Source organism: Moschus berezovskii, chromosome 20 (genome assembly GCF_049115385.1).
Source record: "Moschus berezovskii isolate FMDL1 chromosome 20, NW_MosBer_1.0, whole genome shotgun sequence".
Taxonomy (NCBI): Eukaryota; Metazoa; Chordata; class Mammalia; order Artiodactyla; family Moschidae; genus Moschus; species Moschus berezovskii.
The window spans coordinates 67,715,674-67,740,893 of NC_142479.1; the positions used below are offsets into that span (position 1 = coordinate 67,715,674).

A 25,220-nucleotide genomic window follows, 5' to 3' on the forward strand; every position below is an offset into this window, starting at 1 on the left:
GGACTCTCCATTTCTCCTGCCGTCTCCCCCCACCATCACTCCTCCAGCCTGCTGTTCCTTCCATCTCATGTGCTGTCCTCCCCGAGTCGCTCTTGCCCACTGTCACCACCCAGCTTAAGCACCTCTCCTGGGAAGACTTCTCCCTTTGCCCAAGTGTCTATTGAGAGTGGGTGTGTACTGCTCTGGGTGTGCCTGGTGGGCAGAGACCAGGGACTGTTTACCTCAGACCCCACCCTACCCCTAAATTTGTCACAGGCAGGACACTGAACCAATGTTTGCAGACTGCCTCTGGCATCTTCTGGGGAACTTTCAGCACCAGAGCTGTGGACAGAGACCCTTAGGCATCAAACCCTTGACTTTCCAGATCTCTATCTTTTCCCCCCAGACTCCCCCGCCCTCGTTGAGCAAGCCTGAAGCTCACAGGGACACCTCCCTGCTCCTTTTCTCCCAAACCTGACTGCCCCATCTCGCCTTCCCAGAATCTGCATCAAGGCTGGAGGACCGCCTCGTGCCAGAATCCGGCACTTACTACCAGGGTGATCTTGGACAAGCTGCCTAGGCTCTGTGTGCTTCCGTTTCCGCATCTGCGCACACACAGCTATGGTCTAGTACCTGCTACATAGTAGATGTTCAGTAAAGACTTCTTGAATGACTAAACGAAGGAACTAATGCATGATACCAACCTGACGAGTTCTCTCAAAAGTAAATGATTTAACACATGCAAATACCTATAGAGCCGTGCCTGGCACACAGAATGATCAGAGTGTTAAGCTACTTATGCACCTCCTCCCTGTTCTGTCCGGTCTGAGAGGAGCCCCAAGGGTCAGGGTTCTTGGTGAATTTGGGGGGGGGGCAGTTTTGATTGGACTGCAGACCTAGACGGACGCTGCAGGAGGAAGTCCTATCCTCTAGGGTCTTCGCCTTGACTATCTTCCCTGCCCCCATCCTCAGGGGCCAACCCTCCATCGGCAGCTAGAGGGAGCCCTCAAAGTGGCGGAGTGGGTCCTTCCCCCGGGAGAGGGTGCCGGGGTGGGCAAGCTGGGGTCGCGGGAAGCGGGTGAGGAAGCCCGGACTGACAAAGAGAAATCCACCACCCTCTGACACGCCCTTCGGCGCGACGCCAGTCCGAGGGAGGGCCCAGACACCAAACTGGTTTGTGGGTCTTGATTAGAGGCAGTGATGAAAGCTGCGGAGCCGTCGGGGCGCGGCGCCCGGCCGGTTCCGAAGAAGGCTGCTGAGCACCGGCCGGGGGAGCTTCGGCATTTCTTTCTGAGCCACTCAAGGGACTGCGAGGCCTAGGACAGCCGCCACACGTCTGCCTAGGACTGGGCGTCCGGGCAACCTCAGCCGACAGGGTGTTTCTCTTCCTCCCGGCTTCGGCTGTGCGCGCTCAGACGCGGCTATGGCAAGGCGAGCTCTGTGCGCCCCCAGCCAGCGAAAAGGAGATGGGGCGCGGAGCCGAGGTTGGGGTGGCGATCAGAGAGGGGCTGGAGTTCGGGTCCCCAGGGGTTGGCTTCCCTCCCGCCCCAGTCCTTGCAGCCCCCGGTCTCTGAACCTCACTCACTTTGGCAGCGCAGTAGGTGTGTGTCGAAGGTGGGCTCGCCTGGAATCTCCTCCAGGGGTCCGAGGGCGCTCTGGGCCCTAACGGCGCCGCGGGGGAGCCTTACCTGAGGCCTGGGCAGGCATCGCCGCCGGCTAGCTCCCGTCTGTCCAGATGAGGCCCCCGCGCCGGGACCGAGGCCCCCAACGCCCTGCCCCCGCGGGACTGCGCAGCTGCGGCCTCTCGGGCTCCGCAGCCCATTGATTTTTTTGTTGACTTTGGGGCTCTCATTAATCCTTCATTAATTACCCCGCCGGGGGCTCCCCCGACGGCTCAGCCAATAGCGAGGCGGCTGGACCGGCGGGCGGGGCCGGAGGCGGTGCAGACGCGCGGCGCAGGGGTGGGGTGGGGTGCAATGTCCTTAGGCCAAAGGAGAGGCCTTGCGGGGTTCAGGCCACGCTTTCCTGTGGTGGCCCAGCAGGGAACGAGCCGTCCTCCATAGATCTGGGGTCGCTCCCCGCCCCCCACCTTCCCGTACCCCACCTAGACCAGCCTTGCTGCACCCTCTCTCTCCCTAAGTCAAACGTGAACTTGGGGCGGAAGACCCCTGGTTCCGACAGAGCAAGGGGCGCCCCCTCTGGCCCTCCTCAGCTCTCCCTGGAGCCTGGCGTCCTGCCCAACTCTTCTGCTGGCGGAGTCCTGGCAGGTTTTTCTCTAAAGTCCCCTGTGCGCCCAACCCTGTTGCTGCCACTCTCCCCTCTAAATGCCGTCTCCTCCCACCCCAGGGCCCATCCCAACCTGTCCCCCTTCTCCCGACTCTGCTAGCTGCTGGTGCCTCCTTTGCCTTCTCTCTTTGCACCATCTAACTTTGTCCCTCCTTCTCTACCTCCCCCTCCCTCCTTTTTGGGATCAAATCATTTTACTGGGGTCTTCCAGAGAGGGTCAAAGGGCTGGGAGAACAATGAGATCGCATGTCCTCTGCCCCACCTGGGTGTCCCCACTTCACAGTCACCCCATCTATATCTTTCCTAGAGGAGAAGCCAGAGGGCTTTGGAGAGGCGCCTCGGGGACCGCAGGGAGGGGCAGGTGGTGGGTGAGGGGAGGCCCTGATGGGATGGGGATGAGATGGGCCACCCAATCCCTGTTAAGCTAGAACAGCCAGGTTGTAAATTGGGTTATATCAGCCTGTGTTATAAACGCGAATCCCTGAAATGTTGTATTTGAAGGGGAAACAAATGCTCCGATGCTTGAAAGAAAAGTTTGAAAATTGTTATTCTTAGTAAAAAGTGCTGGCTTCCTTTTGCTGTGAGACTGTGGGCAAGTCACTATACTTCTGGGCCTCAGGTTTCTTTGTAAAATGGTAGTTGGATTAGTCAGTCCTTCCCAACCTTTCACGTGTCATGGAACACATTAAAAAAAGGTCTATGTCACTTGAGGATAAAGCGAAGAGGGAGGTGGAAGCCTAGGGACTCCACCCAGCCGCTCCCAGCCACCCAGGAACTAGTCTGTAACTCAGACTTGGCTTGCCCACAGAGAAGCCTGAGACCCCAACATCTCCAGGGGTCCTTGCAGCTTTGACCCCAAGACCCCCCCTCCTGTAATCATCTTAGAGGTGAGCGCTGAGACAAGAAGTGGGGAGCCAGGTGGTGCAGGGCAGCATCAGGTTTATTAGTTTCCAGCTCCAGGTGGCAGCACTGGCCAGGACACCGGGCTGGGGTAGGGGGGGAACCAGAGCCAAGGATGCTTCCGGACCTTGTCTGGTCCTTGAAAGGGGTGTAGCAAGGGGTCCTCCTCCCCCAGCGGCCCCACCCCCAGGCTCATGCTGGGGTGAATGTGCATGTCCTGATGGTCATCTAAAAACTCATCCTGGAAAAATAACTCTTGTGAAAATGCCACTCTGGGGCCAGTGCGGGGGCGGGAATGGAGAGTATGTGGCACAGTGAATGCCAGCCTGGGGTCCATTCCAGGAGGTCTCTGGGTGGGCGTGTGAGCTGAGCCCCTCCGGCTTAGGTCCCGAGCGGGGCTTCAGGACATCACGTAGACCTCCAGCAGGCTGGAGACAGCGTGCATGCGGTAGAAGATGCCGAACGGCAGGCAGATGTTGACGATGGCTGCCCAGAGGGAGTAGCCGTAGAAGTCCACCTCCACGGTGTTGCTGAAGTGAGGGCGGGCCCCGAAGGCGGGCATGATCCACAGCTGTGGGGAGAGAGGAGGGTCAGGACCTGGCCCGGACTGGGGGCTGCGGGTCACTCTGTGGGCGGGGGACAAGATGGGGGTCCCAGCCCTCTGGTTTTGTGGCTATCGAGGGCTGGGTGTTGCTGAGTGGGGGGCTGCAGCCCCTTGGGCAGAGCCTGGCACTCACGAGGGAACTCAGTAAACATGCCCAACTGAGCTTGCCCACCCCCAGGCTGAGGCTCCACCCTCAGGATGGCCCACTTGTGGGATGGGGAGAGAGGAGAAGAGGTTTCAGTAGGTGACGTGAGAATCTGGAATAAATGGTTAAACCAGCAGCTCTCCCCTGGAGAGATGCCTGTGGGTGAGGGTGGTGGAAGCAGACAGGCCCAGGGCAGGGGGGCCAGGATCCTGCCAGAAGGCTTCTTCACCCCAGCTCTCTGTAGGCTCTGCTCTCCAGTTTCACCCTCCACTCCCCACTCCCTTCCCGGGTGTGGGAGGAGGTTGAAGCTGGAATCCTGCTTCATCTGTGGCTGTGAACTCAGACGGTTCAGGCGTGGGGTGTGAGGCAAACAGAAAAGGTTTCTGGGCTAGGCTGGACCCTCTCTCCCACAAATCGAGCACATACTTAGGCACATCACAGCCCAAATCAGAACCTGCCTCTGTCCTATAGAAAGAAGGAGTTGCAGATGACTCTCTAAGAGCTGATCCAGACTCCGATACCTGGAGCAAAAGTGGCCTCCCAAGTGACTCTTAACCTGTGGGCTCGGCCTCGGGAGAAAGTGAGGGAGTGGCCAGGGCTGGAGGAGGTTTCGGTCCTTACTGCTTCTACTGTTACGTCAGAGATTGGTGACTACTCTTTTTTTTTTTAATAAGTTATTTGTGCTTATGTGCATGCTCAGTCATGTCCAACTCTGCGACCCCCATGGACTGTAGCCCGCCAGGCTACATGGGACTTCCAGACAAGATACTGGAGTGGGTTGCCATTTTCTGCTCCAGGGCGTCTTCCCAAACCAGGGATCGAACCTCCTGCATCTCCTGCATTGGTAGGTGGATTCTTCACCACTGTACCCCTGGAAAACCCTAGGTTACCAGTAAGAGGGGCAATATTCAAAGTGGGGACTTTGCCAAGAATGCACCTCAGTTTTTTATGTAGACCCCCACTGGAATGCAACCCCTCTGGAGATGTGTTCTATATTGGGGTGTACCCATATTCCCACCTATTTAAGGCTGTTTTCTATATTAGAGGTATTTTTCTGTTAGAGGTTACAGCTAAAAGGACTATCTTTATATTGAGCAACACTTCATTGAGGTGTGCCCTCTGTTTGGGATGTATTCACAGGGGAACATGTTTCTCTGTTAGAGATTTCCCTCCCAGGGGTTCTTTCTACGCTGCGATCTTTCTCTATTGGGTTGAAGCTATACACTAGGAGTATTTTTTGCACCTTCAGGAAGAGTGTTCTCCTACAGGATGCATATTTGTATTGGGTGAAGCCGGACGATATACAGAGGAATCTTCTTTTGGCTCAGATGGTAAAGAATCTGTCTGCAGTGCAGGAGACCGGCGTTCGATCCCTGGGTTGGGAAGATCCCCTGGAGGAAGGCATGGCAACCCACTCCAGTATTCTTGCCTGGAGAATCCCATGGACAGCCTGGCAGATCACAGGAGCTAGACATGACTAAGTGATAACACTTTCTCTTTCTCTTTGAAAGAGGTTTGCACCTCCCTGGTGGTCCAGTGGTTAAGACTCTGCCCTCCAAGGAAGCGGGTGTGGATTTGATCCCTGGCTGGGGAATGAAGATACCACATGCTGAGCCAGTGCAGCCAATAAATAAATAAATAAGAAAGGGGCTCTGCGGACTCGCTGGGGAGGGGGTGGCCGCTGTGGGTGCTCCTCTCCTGGTCAGCCCGCCACTGCACTCTGCTGACAAACCACTCACAGGTACACTGGTCCCTGCTACTTCCTGTCGCTGCTCTGATTATTCTAAGAAGCAGGCCGGTCACAAGTTCCCAGGAGCAGTCACACCTCCCATCTGGGAGCGAGGCCGCCCCCCCCCGGCCCAGCTCCCTCTCACCTCTTCCCAGCCCCACGTCAGCATTCCCTGGAACCCCTCCAGCTCCATCCGCAGCCAGAATGCCAGATTCTGGCATCTCATTCTCTGTTTGCCCTGAGATGCTGTCTGCCCCGGGGCTGCTCCTGACCCTCCCTGAACCTGCCTGCTCCTTTCCTCGAGAGGCATAGGATGCTCCCAAGGGGATGGGGGCAAGACAGAGAAGGCCAGGTGAAGAAACCATAAAAAGAACATCTTTCCTTGGCTTTCTCCTCCCTAGAGCCCACCCCTGTCCCTGCCCAGGCACTCACGATGATGTTGCAGAGCAGGAGAAATAGGGAAATGTCCTTCAAGCACCGGCGTCTCCAGTGGCTCCTGGGGGCCACGATGACACTCGCAGCCTCCTGAGGTCCTGCTGGGCTGGGACCAACCAGCCTGGGGGTGGGTGGGCAGGCGGGCAAGGTGTGGAGGGCGTCCAGGTTGGCAAAGGTCAGGCCATGGCAGGGCTCCTTGGGGGGCGTGTCGTGAGACTCAGTACCGGGGGGGCCCCGGTGGAGGCTCTCAATGATGAAGATGTTCTGGAAGGTGTGCTGGGTGATCATGAGCAGAGCGTGGGCTAGGTTGAGCCCCGCCAGCAGGTCCTTGGGGGTGCCCGCAACCACAGCCACGATGGAATAGTAGGAGATGGCATACTGGCCCAGGGCGGCGCCCATCAGCAGGGCCACGTCCAGGGTGCGTGTGGGGTTCTTGTGCTGGTCCATGGCCCGGCGGTCGAAGCGGTAGATGACCGAGCCACTCAGGCTGACCAAGGTCATGAGCCCCAGACAGACGATGTTGAAGCTGTAGTAGGTGACCAGGGCCTGCTGGGTGCGGCCCCGCTCCCCGCTCACTTGCACTTCGTAGATGATGAACACGGCCAGCCCCACCACGAAGAGAATCAGGCCCAGGACCGGGCCGGCAAAGAAGGTCTCCCGGAAGAGGCTGACAGGGGCTGGGGCATGGCTGTGGCCGGGGGTGGAGGAGGCGAGCAGCCTGCCCACGTTCTTCCACATGACGTAGAGCATGGTGGAGGCGAAGAGGCTGTACTCGATGTTGAAGGGGTACAGGTAGAAGTAGCCCTGCTGGAAGATCTGGCAGACCGCCGTGTCGCAGGAGCAGTCTCCCCCGACCGCGCTGCTTGCACGCTCCACTGTGGAGAGATGGGACGGGGCGGCACTGCCCTCCCGCATTCCCGGAGGCACCCCGTCTGGAGCGCCTCACCCCTGGACCGTGACCTTTGGAAGGGCAGGCTTGTGAGCTGCCACCACCGTACCCCAAATGCCTACACGGGGCCTGGCATGTTCATTCACGCCACAAGTATTTACTGAGCACCGACTATGTGCCAGAGACCGAGGGGCACGTCCCTGAACAATATCCAGGGCTCAGTTAAAAAACAATCTGGGGTACTTCCCTGAGGCTCTAGCAGTGAAGAAGCCACCTTCCAATTCAGGTCTGATCCCTGGTCGGGGAGCTAAGATCTTACGTGCCGAGGGAATTAAGCCCAAGGGCCACAGCTAGAGAACCTGTGTGCTCTAGAGCCTGTGAGCTGCACTCAGAGAGGCCCTGGTGAGCTGCAACTAGCAAAACCCTGTGTGCCGGAACAGACCCAGCGCAGGCAAAATAAAAGTAAATAAATATATAAGTAAATAAAGTTTTTAAAAAAATCTCCACTGCCTGCTTCATTCCCGTCCCATTCCTGCAGAAACACACTCCCAAACTTTCCCCACCAGTCATGACCTGCTCAAGACAGGAAAGGCTCCGGTCCTAATAGAAGGTGGCCCCCTTGGCAACCCCTAAACTCCAAGCTTCCTCGCCTCTCTCTCCAGCACCTGTCTCAGCCAAAAAGCACCTGCTATGCCCAGGTCTTGACCATGACCTTCCGTCACTTCGGTTTGTACCGTGCCGATAGGAATCTCGTCCCACAGAGTGTGCTCTGCTGTATAGGATACCTCGGGCCTTGGCGGACATCTCTTTTGATCCCCAGAACTATCTCAGCTGGTTTGGCAGAAAAAGGAACTGAGGCTCACTAAGGGCAAGTGGCTTGTGATGGCAGAGTTGATACAAAAATGCTGTGACTCTCACCCCAAGGCAGGTACCTCACCGGGTGCCTCTCTGTGCTCCCGCAGTCCCAGCATTACAGGTCATCCACCTGCCTGGGCTGGTTTTAACCATCCTCAGGAGCCCTCTGTATGTGAAGGGTGGCCCTTCGTCAGTCCTGCTGGCCTGGGATCTCCTGGATCCACGCTTTCCATCCCTGGACCCTGCCATGCTGGGTGTGCGTGTATCTTCAGGTCTGAGTAGATTTGGTCATCTAGTCTGATCCTGGCAGTGGGGGGCCTTAAAGAAGTCCAGAGAACCAGGACTGGGGGACTGTGGGCCTGTTCTTCACCATAGCACACTGTGTGTTCAGTTGCATCCGACTCTTTGCGACCCCATTAACTGTAGCCCCTCAGTCTCCTCTGTCCAGGGGATTCTCCAGGCAAGAATACTGGAGTGGGTGGCCATTTCTGTCTTCAGGGGATCTTTCTGATGATTCAAAGCAAAGATGGGTCTTAATGCTAGTTCTCCTTTGTCAAGCTCTGTGACCTTGGGCAAGCCACTTAACCTCTCTATGCCTTAGTTTCTGCATCTGTAAAATGGGAATACTAACAGTACCCTCTCGTAGGGAGGTTGCAAGGGTTAAGTAAGATGGTGTTTAAGACACTTAGCACAGCGCCTGATGTATACCGCTCTGTGAATGGTCACCATCATCATCATGGTGATTATTTCTACTTCTCCTTGCCAGACACCCCATTCTGATCCTACGCTTCCACCATTGAGCCACCCTGCTTCCCTTCTACTCTCTCCCGCTTGCTCAGCCTTGCCCTTTGTTTCTGGAGCACAAATCCCTTCTCTGGTGGAATGGAGACCTGGACAGTGGGACCAAGGCTGTACCATCTGGGATGAAAAGATGTCCCTTTCGGCCTGGATGGGAGGGGAGTTTGGAGGAGAATGGATACATGTATGTGTGTGGCTGAGTCCCTTTGATGTCCTCCTGAAACTGTCACAGCATAGTCTGTTAACTGGCTACGTGTATGTGTGCTCAGTTGCTTCAGTCACGTCAGACTCTTTTCGACCCCATGGACGATAGCCCACCAGGCTCCTCTGTCCATGGGACTCCCCTGGCAAGAGTACTGGAGTGGGTTGCCATGCCCTCATCCAGGGGATTTTCCCAACCTGGAGATAGAACCCAAGTTTCCTGCATCTTTTGCATTGGCAGGCAGATTCTTTACCCACTGGGGCCCCCTGGGAAGCCCTAATTGGTTATACCCCAATACAAAATAAAAGGTTTTAAAGAATAGAAAAAAAAGATCCCCTCATACCCTTCCTCCTGGGTCACCCACATCTAAACTTCTTCAGAGGCATAGCCTGGAGCAGGAGGGAGCCTCTGGCCTCCCCCTGTGCCTCCATGCCCTCTACAGGTCCACAGAGCACCCAACCCAAGGCCTGGCCACCACGGGACCAGGGTTAATCTGGAGTGGGCACTCACGGTCCAGAGCGAGGCGGGTGTGGCTGGTGTTGCTGTGAGAACTGCTGTGGGAGTGAGCCTGGTGCACAGATTCATCCACCACGGCCGCCATCCAGATGGCCAGGTTGGTGGTGAGGGTGAGCATGAGCCCACACCTGTTCGGGGATGGAAGGCAGAGGTCGGCGAGAGTCTGGCTCATGTCGGGTCCCCAGCAAGGTGGAGAGCTGGGGCTATACTGGGAGATGGTGCTGAGAAGCAAGAAAGCAGGCGAGCCCCCGTGTGAGCAGAGAAGATGAGTTTGGAAGGAACACAGCCTGGCTGAGATGCCTCCCAAGAGAGAACTGGGGGTGTCCAGGGGCCACTCTGCTCCCTCCTCTAAGGGAGAGGACATTTGTACATGACACACACCATCCTACCAAGTACCCCCCACCCCACAGCACAGGCTGGTGGAAGCCAGGCTTACAAAGAGAGAGGGCCTCGACTGAAGCCCCATCTGGGGGCAGAATGAGGACCCATGCCCCAGGTTGGGAAGCGCCCGTCTCATGCCAGGTGAGCTGAGCACCTGGGCATGGTTGATGGGCGACGGGCGTAGAGCAGGCACTCACCGAGTCAGATCCAGGTGGGTGTGAACACAGTCTTTAGCGGAGACCCAGAGAAAGTAAGTCTGTGTTGAGAGAGAGTGGAGGCGTCATCTACTCCGCAGATGGGCTCACCCTGGGAGCAGCCGGGCCTGGCACTATGTCCGCTCTGCCCCAGGAACTCTCTGACTGCGTGATCACGTTTATTTCAGCTCTACAGTATGAGATGCAAGGTTTTCTCTCTTTCTGTTCTGTGGGGCAATCAGTACCAAACACTTCTCTGATCTTTCAAAGTTTGCAAAATGCCACCAGTAAACTCTCTGTGTTTGTTTTCTGTTCCTTCGCAGGGTGGAGGGAGTGGAGTTTTGAGCGCAGCTATTTATTCCTGGGTGCAGGGTCAGCCTCAGGTTAGGTCTTGTCCGAGGTAAAAAGAATCTCAGGGGCGTCTCCACTCCACTTAGGCAGCATCCCCTCACCCCATCCTCATCCTTTGTTGCCCTGCAGGTCCTCCCCCTCACCTGAACGCCCACAAATTCTTGTTCTGCTGTTTATCAATGTTGTTGTTTAGTCGCCAAGTCATGTCCAACTCTTTGTGACCCCATAGACGGTAGCCTGTCAGGCTCCTCTGTCCATGGGCTTTCCCAAGCAAGAATACTGGAGTGAGTTGCCATTTCCTCCTCCAGGGTTATTGATGTTGCTGCTAAGTCGCTTCAGTCGTGTCCGACTCTGTGCGACCCCATAGACGGCAGCCCACCAAGCTCCCCCGTCCCTGGGATTCTCCAGGCAAGAACACTGGAGTGGGTTGCCATTTCCTTCTCCAGTGCATGAAAGTGAGAAGTGAAAGTGAAGTCGCTCAGTCGTGTCTGACTCTTAGCCACCCCATGGACTGCAGCCCACCAGGCTCCTCCATCCATGGGATTTTCCATATTGATGTTGGGGTAGCTTTATTTCCCATTTTGCCTGAGTATTCTTTAAAGTCATAAAATGGAAAATTAAAACTATATAAATGCCAAGGTCATAAGTGTGTTAAATAGTGGAAACCTGGGCAGCATGGATGATGCTTCAAGAGATGAAACCATACGTGTGATCATTCTGGGCTGAGGTCTGTTCCCAAACCAGTACTGCCTCAGCTCAGTCAGATCTTTCCAGGGCTTATTTATACAACAAATAAAAACTTGAACTTGTTTGAAAAATCCCATGTACAGGATACCCTATTTTCTGAACAAATGCAGAATATAGGGGACATGGTTGAGGCCAAACTGGCCATGCCCACGGCGGGACCCTGAGCTGAGACTTATGTCCTCTGTGAGCCCCCAAGGAAGGCAGGGCAGTTCTAGGAGACAGAGCAGTTGCCACAAGTGACACCTCCTAGGTGTTAACTACTGCACCACCTAGGTTGAAACGAAATCGCAGGGCCCTGAAGCAGGCACTCACACTTGGATATTACTTCACTACCAGGTGCTTCCAGATTTATGGACTCGTGATCTTCACTACAGTCCTATCCCCGCCTTAATTAATTGCTCAGCGTAAAAGAGGAGTGGAGCTCAGACCTCCTGACCCCAGGCGTTGGCTCCTTGCCACCACACTCAAGGACATTCCTCCCACCCACCTGAACAATGACAAATACAGCCTGGGTGAGAGGGTACAGGATCTTGATGGCTGACTGGCACTCAAAGAAACTGGAGTAGTAGCCGATCTTGAAGACATCCATGACGAGAGTGCAGATCCCAAACAGCACCAGCCCACCTGGGAATGAGGGGTGGGGGTGGATCAGAGAGGCAGGAGAGAGGGATTATAGATTTGAGGACGGATGGCTAAGTCATGGGATGACGGGGTGGATTCACGGGTGAATGGGGTAGGTGAGAGGATGGATGGATGGATGGATGGATAGCTAGGTGGACAGGTGGATGATGAATGGGTGGGTGGAAGGATGAGTATATGATTGACTGAGAGGATGGATGGATGTCCGGTTGAGCCCCCATCTCTGTGGCTGCATGGATAAGGGAAAGGGCCCTAGATAGGTCTGTTCTGTTCTCTGCATCAAAGTCTCTCCCATGATCGCCTTCTTTCAATCTTTAGTCAGGGCAGCGAAGTTCCTTTCCAGCCCTCTCCGCATCCCTTTTCCAGGGCTCTTTCCCTTCCTCTTCTTCCCCAATCGCAGCCCACCTCACCCTCAGGCATATCTAGTCCTGGGCACTGCTGGGCGCGGGGGAGGCCCACTTCTCAACAGTCTACCTCCAAGGGCTCCCAGCGGTTCCTGCGAGAGCTCCCCAGCCTCCCTCCGGCTCCCACCCCGGCCCAGCCCCCGCCCCCGCCCCGCACCTCGGAGCCAGATGGGGCCTGCGTGCGCGTCCCGGTAGGGGACGCCGTCGGGGCAGCGCTTGGTGCCCAGCAGGTAGAAGAGGATCCAGACCGTGGCCAGCAGCAGCATGGTGGTGAGCAGCGCGAACACGTCGGTGTCGTACACCGCCACCTTGTTGAAGGCGCCGCCGCTGATGAGAGTGCAGGCGAGCAGCAGCACGTTCACCGCCAGCAGCACGGCCAGCAGACGGCCGCCCTTCTTCCAGACCTCGCGAGGGGCCGGCCGCGGCGCCGGCGGGCTCTCCTTGGGGCCCGAGGGCAGCTCCGTGGACATGGCGGGGGCGACCGGAGGAGGGCGGAGGGGTCACTGCGGCGGGGAGCAGACAGGACCCAGGTCAGCCTCGAGGGCTCTCCCCGCTGCATCTTTTCCCTATATTCGGGGACCGAGGTTGGGGGAGCTCCTCGCCCGCGCAGAGGGTGGGGGCTGCGGGTGGTGAAGGATGCGCGCGCGGAAGCGGAAGAGAGAAGCCGACCGTGTGGGTCTCGCGCTCGACGGGGAGGGGAGGAGAGGCGGCTGCGGCCCCGTCAGACCCCGTCCGAGGTCCCCCACCCCCCAGATGCGTCTGCCGGCTAGCCCCCAGGGGCACCCACCTGACTGGGCCGGGAGCCCGCGCTGAGCTGGGGGTCAGGGGACGGCGAGCGCGTCCTCTCTCTGACGCCGGGCTGGACGTGCGCTTTATACCGGGGAGGGCAGGGTGATTTACAGCCGCGGGAGCTCAGCTCCATAAACCACTCGGTCTCACTCACATGATCCATCTTTTTTCCGGGCTGAATTTAGGGAAGAGCGTGCGGGAGCCAGATAAGGTGAGATTTATATTTACCCGTTAAGAGGCGCCCTCTCCCCCGCCGCCCTGTCACCTCGGCGCGGCCCGGCTCGGGCGCGGCCCCGCAGTGCGGCACCCAGAGGCCACCCTGCCCCCGGCGCCCACCGCGCCCTGGCGCCCCACGATCCCGACACCCAGAGCCCCGAGAGCCGACGCTCAACAGACGCCCCAAGGGCCCGCGGGCACCCCGACGCGCCCCCAGCCCCGGCGGCCCTTACCTTTGTGCTCCTCTGTTGCTGCCCCTAGATCGGGACCCTAATGCCCCTTCCCCGCGGCCCCCTCAGCAGGACTCCAAGTCCGGCCTTCCTCTAGCCCTTCCCGCATCCCTGCTCCCGCGGATGTTGCGAGGGCGCACTTGGGTATCAAGTCCCTGGTCAGTCTTCCAGCGCCCTCTACTGGACAGCGCGGGCTGGGGGCGGCCTGGACAGCTGAGCTCGGATCGCTGACCGTCTGGCGGTCGGTCCTCGTAACCTTCTTGGACCCTCTGTCCAGGGGCGGGGGGTCAGGACAGCACTCAGACATCCCTCCCCAGTCCTTGGCCCGTTCCCTCGACGGGTAGCGACATCGGGTGCCGCCGCACCTGGGCTCTAGTGAGGACAGACCTGGAACTGCCCCCAGACTGGGCCTCCCGGGGCGGGACGCTGGGGAGGACCCTCTGGCAGAGAGGCCGGCCCTGTGGGCTCAGGGGCAGGGTCACCGCCGTGCGCTCGGCCGCAGGGAGTTTAGGACCCAGGGGCAGCGCGGGGCGGCCTTCCGGGCGGCGGGCGGTCCTCCCCACACCCTCCCCGCCGGGTGCGCGGCTCGGATGTCGGAGTAGCGGCGGCTCTGGCGCTCCCGGTCCTCGGTCTGTGGCGGCGGGGGCTGGCGGCCCCGGCCCCTGCCCGGCCCCCTCCCCCAGCCCCATGCCTCAGCTCTAACCCCGCCGCCCTCCCCCGCGGGGGGCACGTCCCTGTGCCCCCGGCCCGCCCCGTCCAAGTCAGGCGCCATGAACGACCAGTACCACCGGGCAGCTCGGGATGGCTACCTGGAACTCCTCAAGGAGGCCACCAGGAAGGAGCTGAACGCCCCCGACGAAGATGGCATGACCCCCACCCTCTGGGCCGCCTACCACGGCAACCTGGAGTCTCTGCGCCTCATTGTGAGCCGGGGGTGAGTGCCTGCCGCCCAGGCCCCGTCGGGGAGGGCAAGAGCCTCAGGGCCCATCTGGAGCCCCTAAGATCACCTCCCGCCCAATTCTATGGCATCTTACCCCTACCTCGTCTGAGTCACCTCCTTCCCTAGGACAAGGCCCTAAGGTGGGACCTGGGAGATTGGCAGTCGTGGGAGGTGGAGACAAGCTGAGGCCTGTGACATTTGTGACCTGGATGTGGGACTGAGAGAGGAGGGGGCCTGGGACTTTGCCGGGTGGGGGTCCATGATGGTGGTCCGGGCTTCAGACTGAGGAGAAAGTGGGAGGGGCCACCTAGGTGGGTAGTGCCAGGACGCCAGAGCAAAGGGCATGAGAGGCAGGGGGAGAAGGAGCAGAAACCTCACAAATCGTCTGCCAAAGGAGCCCCTCCCCACTGCCCGCCCCCACCCCCCCAGCCGGGGGCCCAAGGGGTCCTCAGCCAGCGCCCACAGCCCCCACACACTGTTCTCACATGACTGGCTCCCTGCTCACTCCTGGGATTTATGGGCACTGCCCGCAGGACCAAATGCCACTTGGTTCAGCCACCCCATTAACTAGTTCCCTCTGTCCCCCTCCCCTACATGGGCTCCCTTTGGAGTTGTCTGGGAGGATGAGTGGGCATTGCATCCAAGTGTCAGGGCCTGGGAAGGGGTTTGGAAGTAGCAGTTGAGGGATGCGGGGCCCAGGGCTACTGACTTGGGCTCCCTGGGGCTGCCTGACCCTGTGAACCACTTGCCAGCCCCAGCGGTTTAATAAAGAGAAGCCAGGTTGACCTGGACACTAGGGCGGCCTGGATGGGGCAAAGAGAGGCCAGAGATGCCCCCAGAGGGTTAACACGAACATCTCAGGGCCTGGGAAATCATGGTGCAGGCAAAGGGGCCCAGCTGGCCTGGTGCCAGGCCCTGGCATGCGGTTGGAGCATGGGGTAAGCGGGGAGCCCCCCTTTGCCCTCCCTCCATGGCTGCTCCCCAGGCCCCAGCAGCAGGTGACAGCAGCCCCCAAGACTAGGAGCTGAGCCACGTTCCAAGAGGCCAGGACTGGCCCCTGTTATGCCAAGAGGGTACACAGTGATCCTGCTTGCCCCTCAGAGAAATTCGTGGGAAGAGGGGACAAAGGGGGCCCCCTGAATGCACCAACCCGCCCAGCTCCTCCGGAGGGCAAGGGCTGGTGCTTGATGGGGTGTGGGCCTGTTGCCCAGCAACTCATTCCCACATGCAGGACTTGAAGACCAGCAGTGGAAATGAGGAGGGGGGTGCTGGGTGGGAGGAGGAACAGTCACACAATGAAGCGATTCTTCCTCCAGCCCTGCGGGGCGGCCTCCTCATTAGCTTGGGGCAGAGGGCCTGAGCTAGGCCCTTGAGGGAGGGGTGAGCTTGGAGGAGCCAGCGGATGTGTGCCTGGAGGGGAAACAGTCTGGCATGGAGGGGCTGCGTGGGTCCTCGGGACAGGCCCAAGCCAGCCTGCCTCCCCGGGCTCGTGAAGATGCCACGGCCCAGGGCCTGGACCCAGGTGGCAGGATGCCTGCCCCCTCCCCTCCGGTCCTGGCTGCCCCCACGCTCCCCTCCTGGCCCAGGCCAAGACCCAACACCTGCTCTCACACGCGGGCTTGCCAGGCCTGGCCCTGCTCCCTGCAGATGTGGTGGGTCCCGGGACACGCAGGCACGTGCTCACACATTCCCAGGGGCTCAGGCCCAGCACACACCACTAGTACAACACTCCTGTACTGGCAGCCGCTTTCACCACGCCTGCCGAGAGACCCGGACTCGGCCCTGGCCCACCACCTCTCTGGGCCAGCTCCCCGCAGGGCACCATGAATAATTCACTCCTTTCTCTCTGGGCATCAAATATTTATCCCCTGAGATTCCCAGCCGGCGGTGCTCTTGGGGGAAGGCCCGGCCCTGGCCCCGCCTTCTCCGTCGCCCCACCCTCTGCGAGCCTGGGCCACCCGGAACCGCGGGCTCACTCTTGGTGCCTGCGGCGGCTCCGGGCTGCGGTCCCGGGTGTCCTGGAGTGCGAGAAGCGATCTCAGGCCTTCGAGTCCCTCTGGGGTGCCTCGGGGGCAGCTCAACCAGGCCGGCCGCCTCCCCCTTCTGCAGCCGCTGCCTGCTGACGGTCGGCCTGAGTTTGCGATGGCTCCTCACCCCTCCCCGCGTGTCGTCCCGCAGGGGTGACCCGGACAAGTGCGACATCTGGGGCAACACGCCCCTGCACCTGGCGGCCTCCAATGGCCACCTGCACTGCCTGTCCTTCCTGGTGTCCTTCGGGGCCAACATCTGGTGCCTGGACAACGATTACCACACGCCGCTGGACATGGCCGCCATGAAGGGCCACATGGAGTGCGTGCGCTACCTGGACTCCATCGCGGCCAAGCAGAGCGGCCTCAGCCCCAAGCTGGTGGGCAAGCTGAAGGACAAGGCCTTCCGCGAGGCGGAGCGGCGCATCCGCGAGTGCGCCAAGCTGCAGCGCAAGCACCACGAGCGCATGGAGCGGCGCTACCGGCGCGAGCTGGCCGAGCGCGCCGACTCTCTCAGCTTCTCCAGCCTCACGTCCAGCACCCTGAGCGGCCGGCTGCAGCATCTGGCGCTCGCCGGCCACCTGCCCTACTCGCAGGCCACCCTGCACGGCACCGCCAAGGCGGGCAAGACCAAGATCCAGCGGAAGCTGGAGCGGCGCAAGCAGGGCGGCGAGGGCACCTTCAAGATCTCCGAGGACGGCCGCAAGAGCGTGCGCTCGCTCTCGGGCCTGCAGCTGGGCAACGACGTGATGTTCGTGCGCCAGGGGACCTACGCCAACCCCAAGGAGTGGGGCCGCGCCCCGCTCCGGGACATGTTCCTCTCCGACGAGGACAGCGTCTCCCGTGCCACGCTGGCGGCCGAGCCTGCGCACTCGGAGGTCAGCACCGACTCCGGCCACGACTCCCTGTTTACCCGCCCGGGCCTGGGCACCATGGTGTTCCGCAGGAACTACCTGAGCAGCGGGCTGCACGGCCTGGGCCGCGAGGACGCGGCGCTGGACGGCGCGGGCCCGCCGCGGGGGCGGCTGCACAGCTCCCCCAGCCTCGACGACGACAGCTTGGGCAGTGCCAACAGCCTGCAGGACCGCAGCTGCGGGGAGGAGCTGCCCTGGGACGAGCTGGACTTGGGCCTGGATGAGGACCTGGAGCCCGAGAGCAGCCCGCTGGAGACGTTCCTGGCCTCCCTGCACATGGAGGACTTCACCGCCCTCCTGCGGCAGGAGAAGATAGACCTGGAGGCGCTCATGCTCTGCTCAGACCTCGACCTCCGCAGCATCAGCGTGCCCCTGGGGCCCCGCAAGAAGATCCTGGGCGCCGTGCGGAGGCGGAGGCAGGCGCTGGAGCGCCCGCCGGCCCTGGAGGACACCGAGCTGTGAGTGCACAGCGCATCGGCGGGGATGGGAAGAGAGGGCTTGTGTGTAAGGCCCTGGGGTGGGCGTGGATCTGCCTTTTGGGGAGGGGGTGGGGCAGGTAATAACTAGGTCGTCATCAGTTACAAGAGGCCCCACTTATTTACCAGGGCTTCCCTGGTGGCCCTGATGGTAAAGAATCTGCCTGCAATGCAGGAGACCCCGGTTCAATCCCTTGGTGGAGAGGATGCCCTGGAGAAGGGCATGGCTACCCACTCCAGTATTCTTGCCTGGAGAATTTCATGGACAGAGGAACCTGGCAGACTATAGTCCCTGGGGTCACAAAGAGTCCCACGCAACTGAGCAACTAACACTTGAAGAGGTTGAAGTTGAGTCGCTAAGTCGTGTCCGACTCTTGCGACCCAATGGACTGTAGCCCACCAGGCTCCTCTGTCCTTGGGATTTCCCAGGCAAGAATACTGGAGTGGGTTGCCGTTTCCTTATCCAGAGGACCTTCCCGACCTAAGGATCGAACCCTGGTCTTCTGCATTGCAGGCAGATTCTTTACCAACTGAGCCATCAGGGAAACCACTTCAGTTCAGTTCAGTTCAGTCGCTCAGTCGTGTCCGACTCTCCGCGACCCCATGAATCATAGCACGCCAGGCCTCCCTGTCCATCACCAACTCCCGGAGTACACTCAAACTCATGTCCACAGAGTCGGTGATGCCATCCAGCCATCTCATTCTCCGTCGTCCCCTTCTCCTCCCGCCCCCAACCTTTCCCAGCATCAGAGTCTTTTCCAGTGAGTCAACTCGTCGCATGAGGTGGCCAAAGTATTGCAGTTTCAGCTTTTACCCCCAGTTCTAACAAAGAAGCTGCCAATTTACATTGCTGATGTCAAATGCACCTCAATTTTGAAGATGTCAAAATGCAGGAAAATGGGTGTCTTCCTATGGATGACACACAGTGGTAATCACAGCCAGGCTGTTTTGAGCCCTGCCATCTGCTGGGTACTGGAGATGCCCTCATGCACATTCTCTCAGCTAATCCTCCCCTGCTCTCACGTGAAGGGGCTATATCATCCCCATTTGACGATGAGCAAGTGGAGGTTCGGAGGGTTAGGGTAGCTCGCTGGAGGTCCTTTTGCTGCTGAGTGGAGAGTTGGGCTTCATCCCTGTGGCTATAGAGCCTAGGGACAGGTGACTCCCATGGGATAAAGGGTGTGGCAATCAGTCATCTCTCCAGATGCCCAAACCCTCAAGGCAGATATTTTACCTGCTGGTCCCTGAACCCTGGAACCAGGAACGCGAGCAAATGCGCCCATCAGGGCCAACAGCAGCCTTGAGGGCAGAGTTGTCACCTTCAAAAAGCCATATGGGAGCCAAGGGCCATTGTCTCACTGGCAGTGTTGTTGACCCGTTCCGGCCCTGGCCCTGACTCTCCATCGTGACATCCCACAAGCCCAGCAAACACTGCCGCCCCCTTTTGGTCTCTCTGGCCTTTATGCTGCACAACTGGGCGGGGGTGGCAGGGTGGGGAAGGGCATCTGGTTTAGAGTTTGGGGGGTGGGAGGGCACCCCGAGGCCACTCTTTGCATCCCTGACCATCAGCCTGCCCAGGGAAGGTAAGTGGGCAAAATAGTTGGTCTTGGCTTAAAATAGTGTCTCCAAAGATTCTTAGCTCAAGTCTGCTTCTGTCTTTCTCCACAGGTAACAGGGGGCTCCTCTCCCCACACCAAAATGAGTTGCAAGTTGCCACAACCCACAGTGGGACCACGAGGTCCTCACCGTTGCCAGCCCTGCAGCTCCCCGGCCCCTTCCCCAGAGCAAGGACTGTATGGGTCATCTCTCTTGAACGCCTGTCCATACTCTGCAGCGGAGGGTATGGCCTGGAGGCACCTGGAAGGCCAAGAGAGTGACCCAGAATGTCAATTCTGAGGGGTCTCAGGGCCCCTAAGTCACGTCTATTTGAGTGGCTTTAAAGGACATGTGTATTCGTGGAAGGCCAGCCCCAGTGCCAGGGCAGGGGTGGCTAAATGACGTGCCCGTTAGAGCTGGATGGAAGTGTGGCGGTGGGGGCACCAATCTCGGGGACCGTGGTCTGTCCTCACCCCTCCTCTGAGGGTCCTGTTGTCCTGCTCAGTCTGGAGACTCACCTCCTACATTTTTGTGAAGGAAGGGTTTGGGCTGCCTCTCCTCCCCACATACACCCCAGGGAGGAGGTTCCCAGCTGGACTCTTCAGCCAAATGCCCAAGCTTAGTCCCCTGCCTGTCTCTGAGCATGGCTAGCCCCCTCTCCTTCTACTGGCCGTGCTGGGGGTGGGGGGTTGGAGTGCCAGGCTGGGCTGGGCTGGGGTGACCGGTGCCCTTCCGGCATACGCCGGGACAGGGTCCAGCCTGACTTGGTCCTCCCCACCCGGACCTTCTCCACTCTCTCTCTCCTCGGATGTGCAGCCTGGCTGCCCACCCTGTCACCCCCTGCCTAAGGCCCCAGAGGGTCAGGGCCGTAGGTCCAAGGTGCTAGAGCAACTGGCTGCAGTATTATGGCCCGGTGGGGATGCTGTGGGCTGGGGAAAGGCATCTGCCAACTGGCTCAGAGTCCCCCAGGCCCAGGAGGGCAGAGACTGGTTGTAGCCAGGTGTCCAGCTGAGTGTGGGCAAGGCCTGCAAGGTGGACCCTGGGAGCCTGAGGATGTGGAGAGTCTAAGCTCTGATTGTCCCCAGACCCCCAGGGCTCTGTGTCAGGAGGTTGATTGATGGATGTCCCTCAAGCTCTGGAAGCTGCTAGGTGCCTCTCTGGTTCTGCATGGGTAGCAGATGGGGAAGAGCTTAGCTAGAGTCCCTGCCCTGTCATGCTGGTGAGGTCGGCAGAAAGACCAGCCTCAGAGGGTCCTCAGACCAAGCTCCTGAGTGTGGGAGAGTCACTAAAGCCCACACACAGGGGGCACATATACCCCCATGCGGATGCATCCTTGCTCCTCTGTCGACAATGGTCCCCCCATCTCTGACCTTCAGCTTGCCACAGCCCCCAGCTGCTCCTTCCTGGGGCCCCTTGGCTGGGGCAGGGGAGAGAGAACCCTCACAGAAGGCCACAGGCCTCGCTGCGGTGTGTCTGTGTTTGAGGATGGCCCCCAGGCACACACATGCTCCAAGGTGGGGGCGTGATGGAGGCAGGCCCTGCTCCCACGCTGAAGGCTTGACTGCCCTGAGCCCGCCTCAGTCTTTCTGCCTGTTCTCTGGGCTTGGGACCGCCCCCACGTGCCGATGCAACTTTCCCGGAGCCCTGGGAGCTGCCCTTCCTCTCCGGTTCCCTGTCCACGGATGGCTTCGGCCCCCTCCCGGTCCTCCCAGTGCTGGGGTGGGGCAGGCTCCCCGATTCCCACCACTGTACGAAGCGCCCTTCTGGCAGGCTCATTATAATTTTTGTAGAAAACATTCTGCATCCTTGTCATGTCTGTGTCTTGTTTTACTCGTGGGGGTGGGAGACGGGTGAGTGAAGAGAGCAAGAGGGTGGAGGCGGAAGAGGCTCCTTTTGTGTCTGAGAGGACTTGGTCCTCTTCCTTGGGGGGGAGGGGGTCCTGGGACAGATGGTGGGGCAGCCCCCACGCATCTCTGCAGAGCCTCCCTCTTTCGCAAGTCTTCACCTTGCTCTCTCTGGACCTAGGATTTAGAGCTGATGGAGAGAGGGGGTTCAGAAGAGCCCCCAGCAGCTGAGTGAGGAGGATCTCAAGACCCGGCCCACCCCAGCCTCCAGTGGAGTCTCCATTTCCCTCATCACCCTCAGGAAACTCTTGGGGCAGTCCTATTTAGCGTTGTCCTTTCTCCCAGGGGTAAGTCTTGCCCTGAAGCTGCAGGACAATGGGCTCTGTTTTCTCAGTCAAGTCTGGGAAAGGGCCCTGGAGTCATTTAGTTTATTTCCCTAAGGTTGCTGGGCCCAGTGCTGCTGCCAAGGGCAGTTCAAGACAGCCCCTTTCCTCCAGGATCTTCAGAAAGGTTTGTAGGACATCAGAGCCACAAGATTGCCTAGTGAGCGTCTAGAGGTTCTAGGCCACCTCCCTCCACGTTACAGATGGGAAACCTGAGGCCTACCGAGGAGACCCAGGCCTCCTGATTGCTGCCAGGCCTTCCTCACCCCCCATCCCCGCCATCCGCACCTCTACCTCGGTTGCCAAGGGGACCAATTAAGATGCAGAGACGCGAGATGCCGCTCTCGGGTGCTCCTCGGCGTTCCGCCACCTCGCGACCCCTACTGGCGGTCCTGGTCACTGCACCTACCTCACCAAAGACCCGCCTCTTGGCGCCGCCGGTCCAGGGACAGACATGGGGGTGAGGAAGCCGGCAAACCAGACGCAACAGACCCGAGCTTCGGCGTGCAGGCGAGACTAACCGGAAGCAGTGGGGGCTGGGGTCCCCACGGGTGGAAGCCTGGAGTGCAGCAGCTGGTGTGGCTCCAAGAGGCCTAAGGGGACTTTAAACACAGTGAAGGGGGGTTTTATACAGTAGGGATTCACCTTTCTCTACTCATTCCCCTTAAAATTTAGATCGAGGTTAGGGAAATTCTCAAATGCTAGACTAATCAATGATTCTTAGCTTTGGGGGATTAGAATCTGGTGCCAGTATGGACACTTGCCCTGGAAAAATGCACATTGAACACGTTCACACTCACACACAACTTTCCTCCTGATTCCAGGCAGCTCCTGTAGCCGGCAGAGGTCCAGGGACCCCAGCTTATGAAGCCTTAGGGTTTCCGTGGTGGCTCAGTGGTGAAGCCACCTACCAGTGCAGGAGACGTGGGTTCCATCCCCGGGTCAGGAAGATCCCACATGCCTCAGGGCAACTAAGCCCAAGCGCCACAACTGCTGAGCCCGTGCTCTGAAGCCTGGGAACCACAACTCCTGAGCCCACACAAGCTAAAGCTCGTGCTCAGCAACAAGAGAAGCCACTGCAATGAGAAATCCGGGCATCGCAAGGAAGAGTGACTCCCGCTCACCACAACTAGAGAAAAGCCCTTGCAGGGACGAAGACCCAGTACAGGCAAAAATAAATACATAAATAAATTGAATTTTAAAGAAATAATAAGAAACTTTAGTTAGACTGCTGTGACATTACATCATAAATGAGATTGCGAAGTTGCTGGAAGTGGGGGTGGTGGGATGAATCAGAGGCAGGAAGGGCCTCAGGGTATGCGGCACTTTTTTTTTTTTTTTTGCCTGCTCTGTAGCATGCAGGATCTTAGTCCCCTGGCCAGGGATCAAACCCGAGCCCCCTGCATTGGAAGCACAGGGTCTTCACCCCTGGACTACGAGGGAAGACCCAACAAACTTCTCTTTTAACAGATGAAGTAACTGAGGCCACAGGGCAACGGGGCTAGCCACAGATCACAGAGCAGCCAAGTCGGTTAAGGAACACTAAGTTGCCTGATGCCTCTTGTTTTGCCAGCTGCCTCCTGTCCCCAGGTTAGACAGTCCTGGGAGGCACGATACTCCATCCTCCCAGTGTATGCCTGTGTAATCTTCTCTGAGACCAGCCTGGGTTGCACGGAAGGTGGTCATACTCCAGGAGGCAGCCGGATCTGGGCAGCAACACTGGCTTTTCCCCTCTCCAGATGTTGCCGTAGGCAAGCTACCCAGCCCCTCTGAGTCTGTTCCCTCATTTGTAAAATAGATCTTATAATACATTATGAAAGTGTTGCCCGCACAGGTCACTGGGAGGGGGTAATGACAATGCACGGAAGGAACTTACCATGCTGCCCGGTATCTAGCGCACGTCAGTTAGATCGGTGGGGTCTGAAGCAGCTATCGGTGGGGTCTGAAGTGGGCCCACGGGGCACTCCTTGCATCTGTGGTCCCGGCGGCTCAGTAGGTGAGTCCAAAGCAGTTCCAGGGAGCAGTCTTGCTTTTCTGACCCTTATGTGACAAACAAACAGAGTCCATCCTCATCAAACCTGCAGGGGGTGTTGACAATCCAGCCAGTGGTTATAGAACGGTCCCCTAGCCAAGGGTGGGGAAGGACTCCTGGAGAAGTCTGAGCTGTTGAGGTGCCCGAGGAGCTGAGTATCTTTTACGGAGGGGGAGTTGCAGACCCACCAGCCTGCCCCCATTTTGCCACTGTCTGAACTTTACCAAAAGCTTTCCCCACTCCTGCGAGGTAGGCAGGTAAGGGGTTTTATCCTTCACAGGTGAAGATATTGAGTATCAGAAAGGTTTTCTGATGTTCCCAAGGTCTCAGAAAGTTAAGGATAGCTCAGGATGCCTCCCCTGTGTCCCTTCTGCCACCCCTGCAAGGGCAGGAGGACATTATATACAAGCCCCATTTTACCGATGTGGCAACTGAGGTTCGGGGTGGGGGACAATGACCTGCTGGGAACTGCATAAGCCAGGATATTTAGTCTGGACCATTCACACTGCTGCACTTGGTCAGCTGCAGTCTCAGGGCATGTATCTAGCACATTCTACATAGCGGGCCCAGCAAACCCAGGAAAACGGTGTCAAGGCTCTGTCTCACAGGTAAGGAAACCAGGGCTTGGGCAGGTTTAAATCATTTCTCCAAGCTTCGGGACTCCCCTCGTGGCTTACACTGTAAAGAAACTGCCTGCGATGCAGGACACCTGGGTTCAATCCCTGGATTGGGGAGATACCCCTGGAGGAGGAAACGGCTACCCACTCCAGTATTCTTGCCTGGAGAATCCCACAGACAGAGGAGCCTGGTGGGCTACAGTCCATGGGGTCGCAAAGAGTCGAACATGACTGAGCATTGCATAGCACCAAGCTTCCAAGTGCAGAAATGTCAGGGCTGTGGGATTTAAACCCCAAACTCTGGCTCTTTCCATGGCAGTCCCAGACCCATTCACTGAGCTAGATGCTTACTCAGCACAATGGTGGTTCAGGGGCTCCAGGGGTCGGAACAGGGGCTCAGTTGGCAGGACTTGGGGAAGTGGGATTGGGGCCAGACGGGCCTCTCTGCCCGCTCCTGCTCAGTCTCTAACTATACCACTCATGGCTCTCTGCCTGTGTGTACACATGTGCCCGTGTGTGCCCGTGTGCGCCCATGTGTGTGTGGGTACATGCAATGCAGCTGAGGCCCCTGACGTGGATCCATGCAAGGATGGGTGGAATGGACCCAGAGCATCCTGTGAAGATTGTATTTATTTGTGAGCTTCCGTGTGCTTGGGTGTCTGTGGTTTTGCTCATTTGTCTTTGCCTCGGAGATTCCAGGTTTTCCAGAAGAGGGAGGTGTGCACATGAGTGAGTGTGTGCGTGTGCGTGTGTGTATGTGCACGCGTGTGTGTATGCATGTGTGCACGTGCGTGCATGCGTGCGCATGTGTGTGTGCGTGTGCGTGTGTGCGCGCGTATGTGCGCATGTGTGCACGCGTGTGTGTGTGCGTGTGTGTGTGCATGTGTGTGTGGTGAGCACAGGCACAGAGGGCTTCATGACTTGGTCTAGAATTGCTTTTTTTTTTTTTTGATATTTACCTATTTGGCTGCGTAGAATCTTAGTGGTGGTACACGGGCTTAGTTGCCCCAAGGCATGTGGGATCTTAGTTCTCTGACCAGGAATTGAACCCATGTCCCCTGCCTTGCAAGGCAGTCTCAGCCACTGACCCGCCAGGGACGTC

General features: G+C 58.6%; 2 protein-coding genes across 2 annotated transcripts; one reads left to right on the forward strand and one right to left on the reverse strand.

The window, feature by feature from the left end:
• Window positions 1–3,565: 3,565 nt before the first annotated feature.
• OTOP2 (otopetrin 2) lies at window positions 3,566–12,524 on the reverse strand. The gene is made up of 6 exons (XM_055398028.2): window positions 12,212–12,524; window positions 11,499–11,635; window positions 9,917–9,975; window positions 9,333–9,466; window positions 6,076–6,953; window positions 3,566–3,736 (listed from the first exon to the last, which is right to left on the reverse strand). Exons 1-6 carry the CDS (start codon window positions 12,522–12,524, stop codon window positions 3,566–3,568), a joined length of 1,692 nt encoding a protein of 563 aa, XP_055254003.1.
• Window positions 12,525–14,018: 1,494 nt separating this feature from the next.
• USH1G (USH1 protein network component sans) lies at window positions 14,019–17,632 on the forward strand. Its single transcript, XM_055398040.2, has 2 exons — window positions 14,019–14,223; window positions 16,408–17,632. The coding sequence occupies exons 1-2, from the start codon at window positions 14,060–14,062 to the stop codon at window positions 17,630–17,632; spliced, it is 1,389 nt and encodes a 462-aa protein (XP_055254015.1). The 5' UTR covers window positions 14,019–14,059.
• The last annotated feature ends 7,588 nt before the right edge of the window (window positions 17,633–25,220 follow it).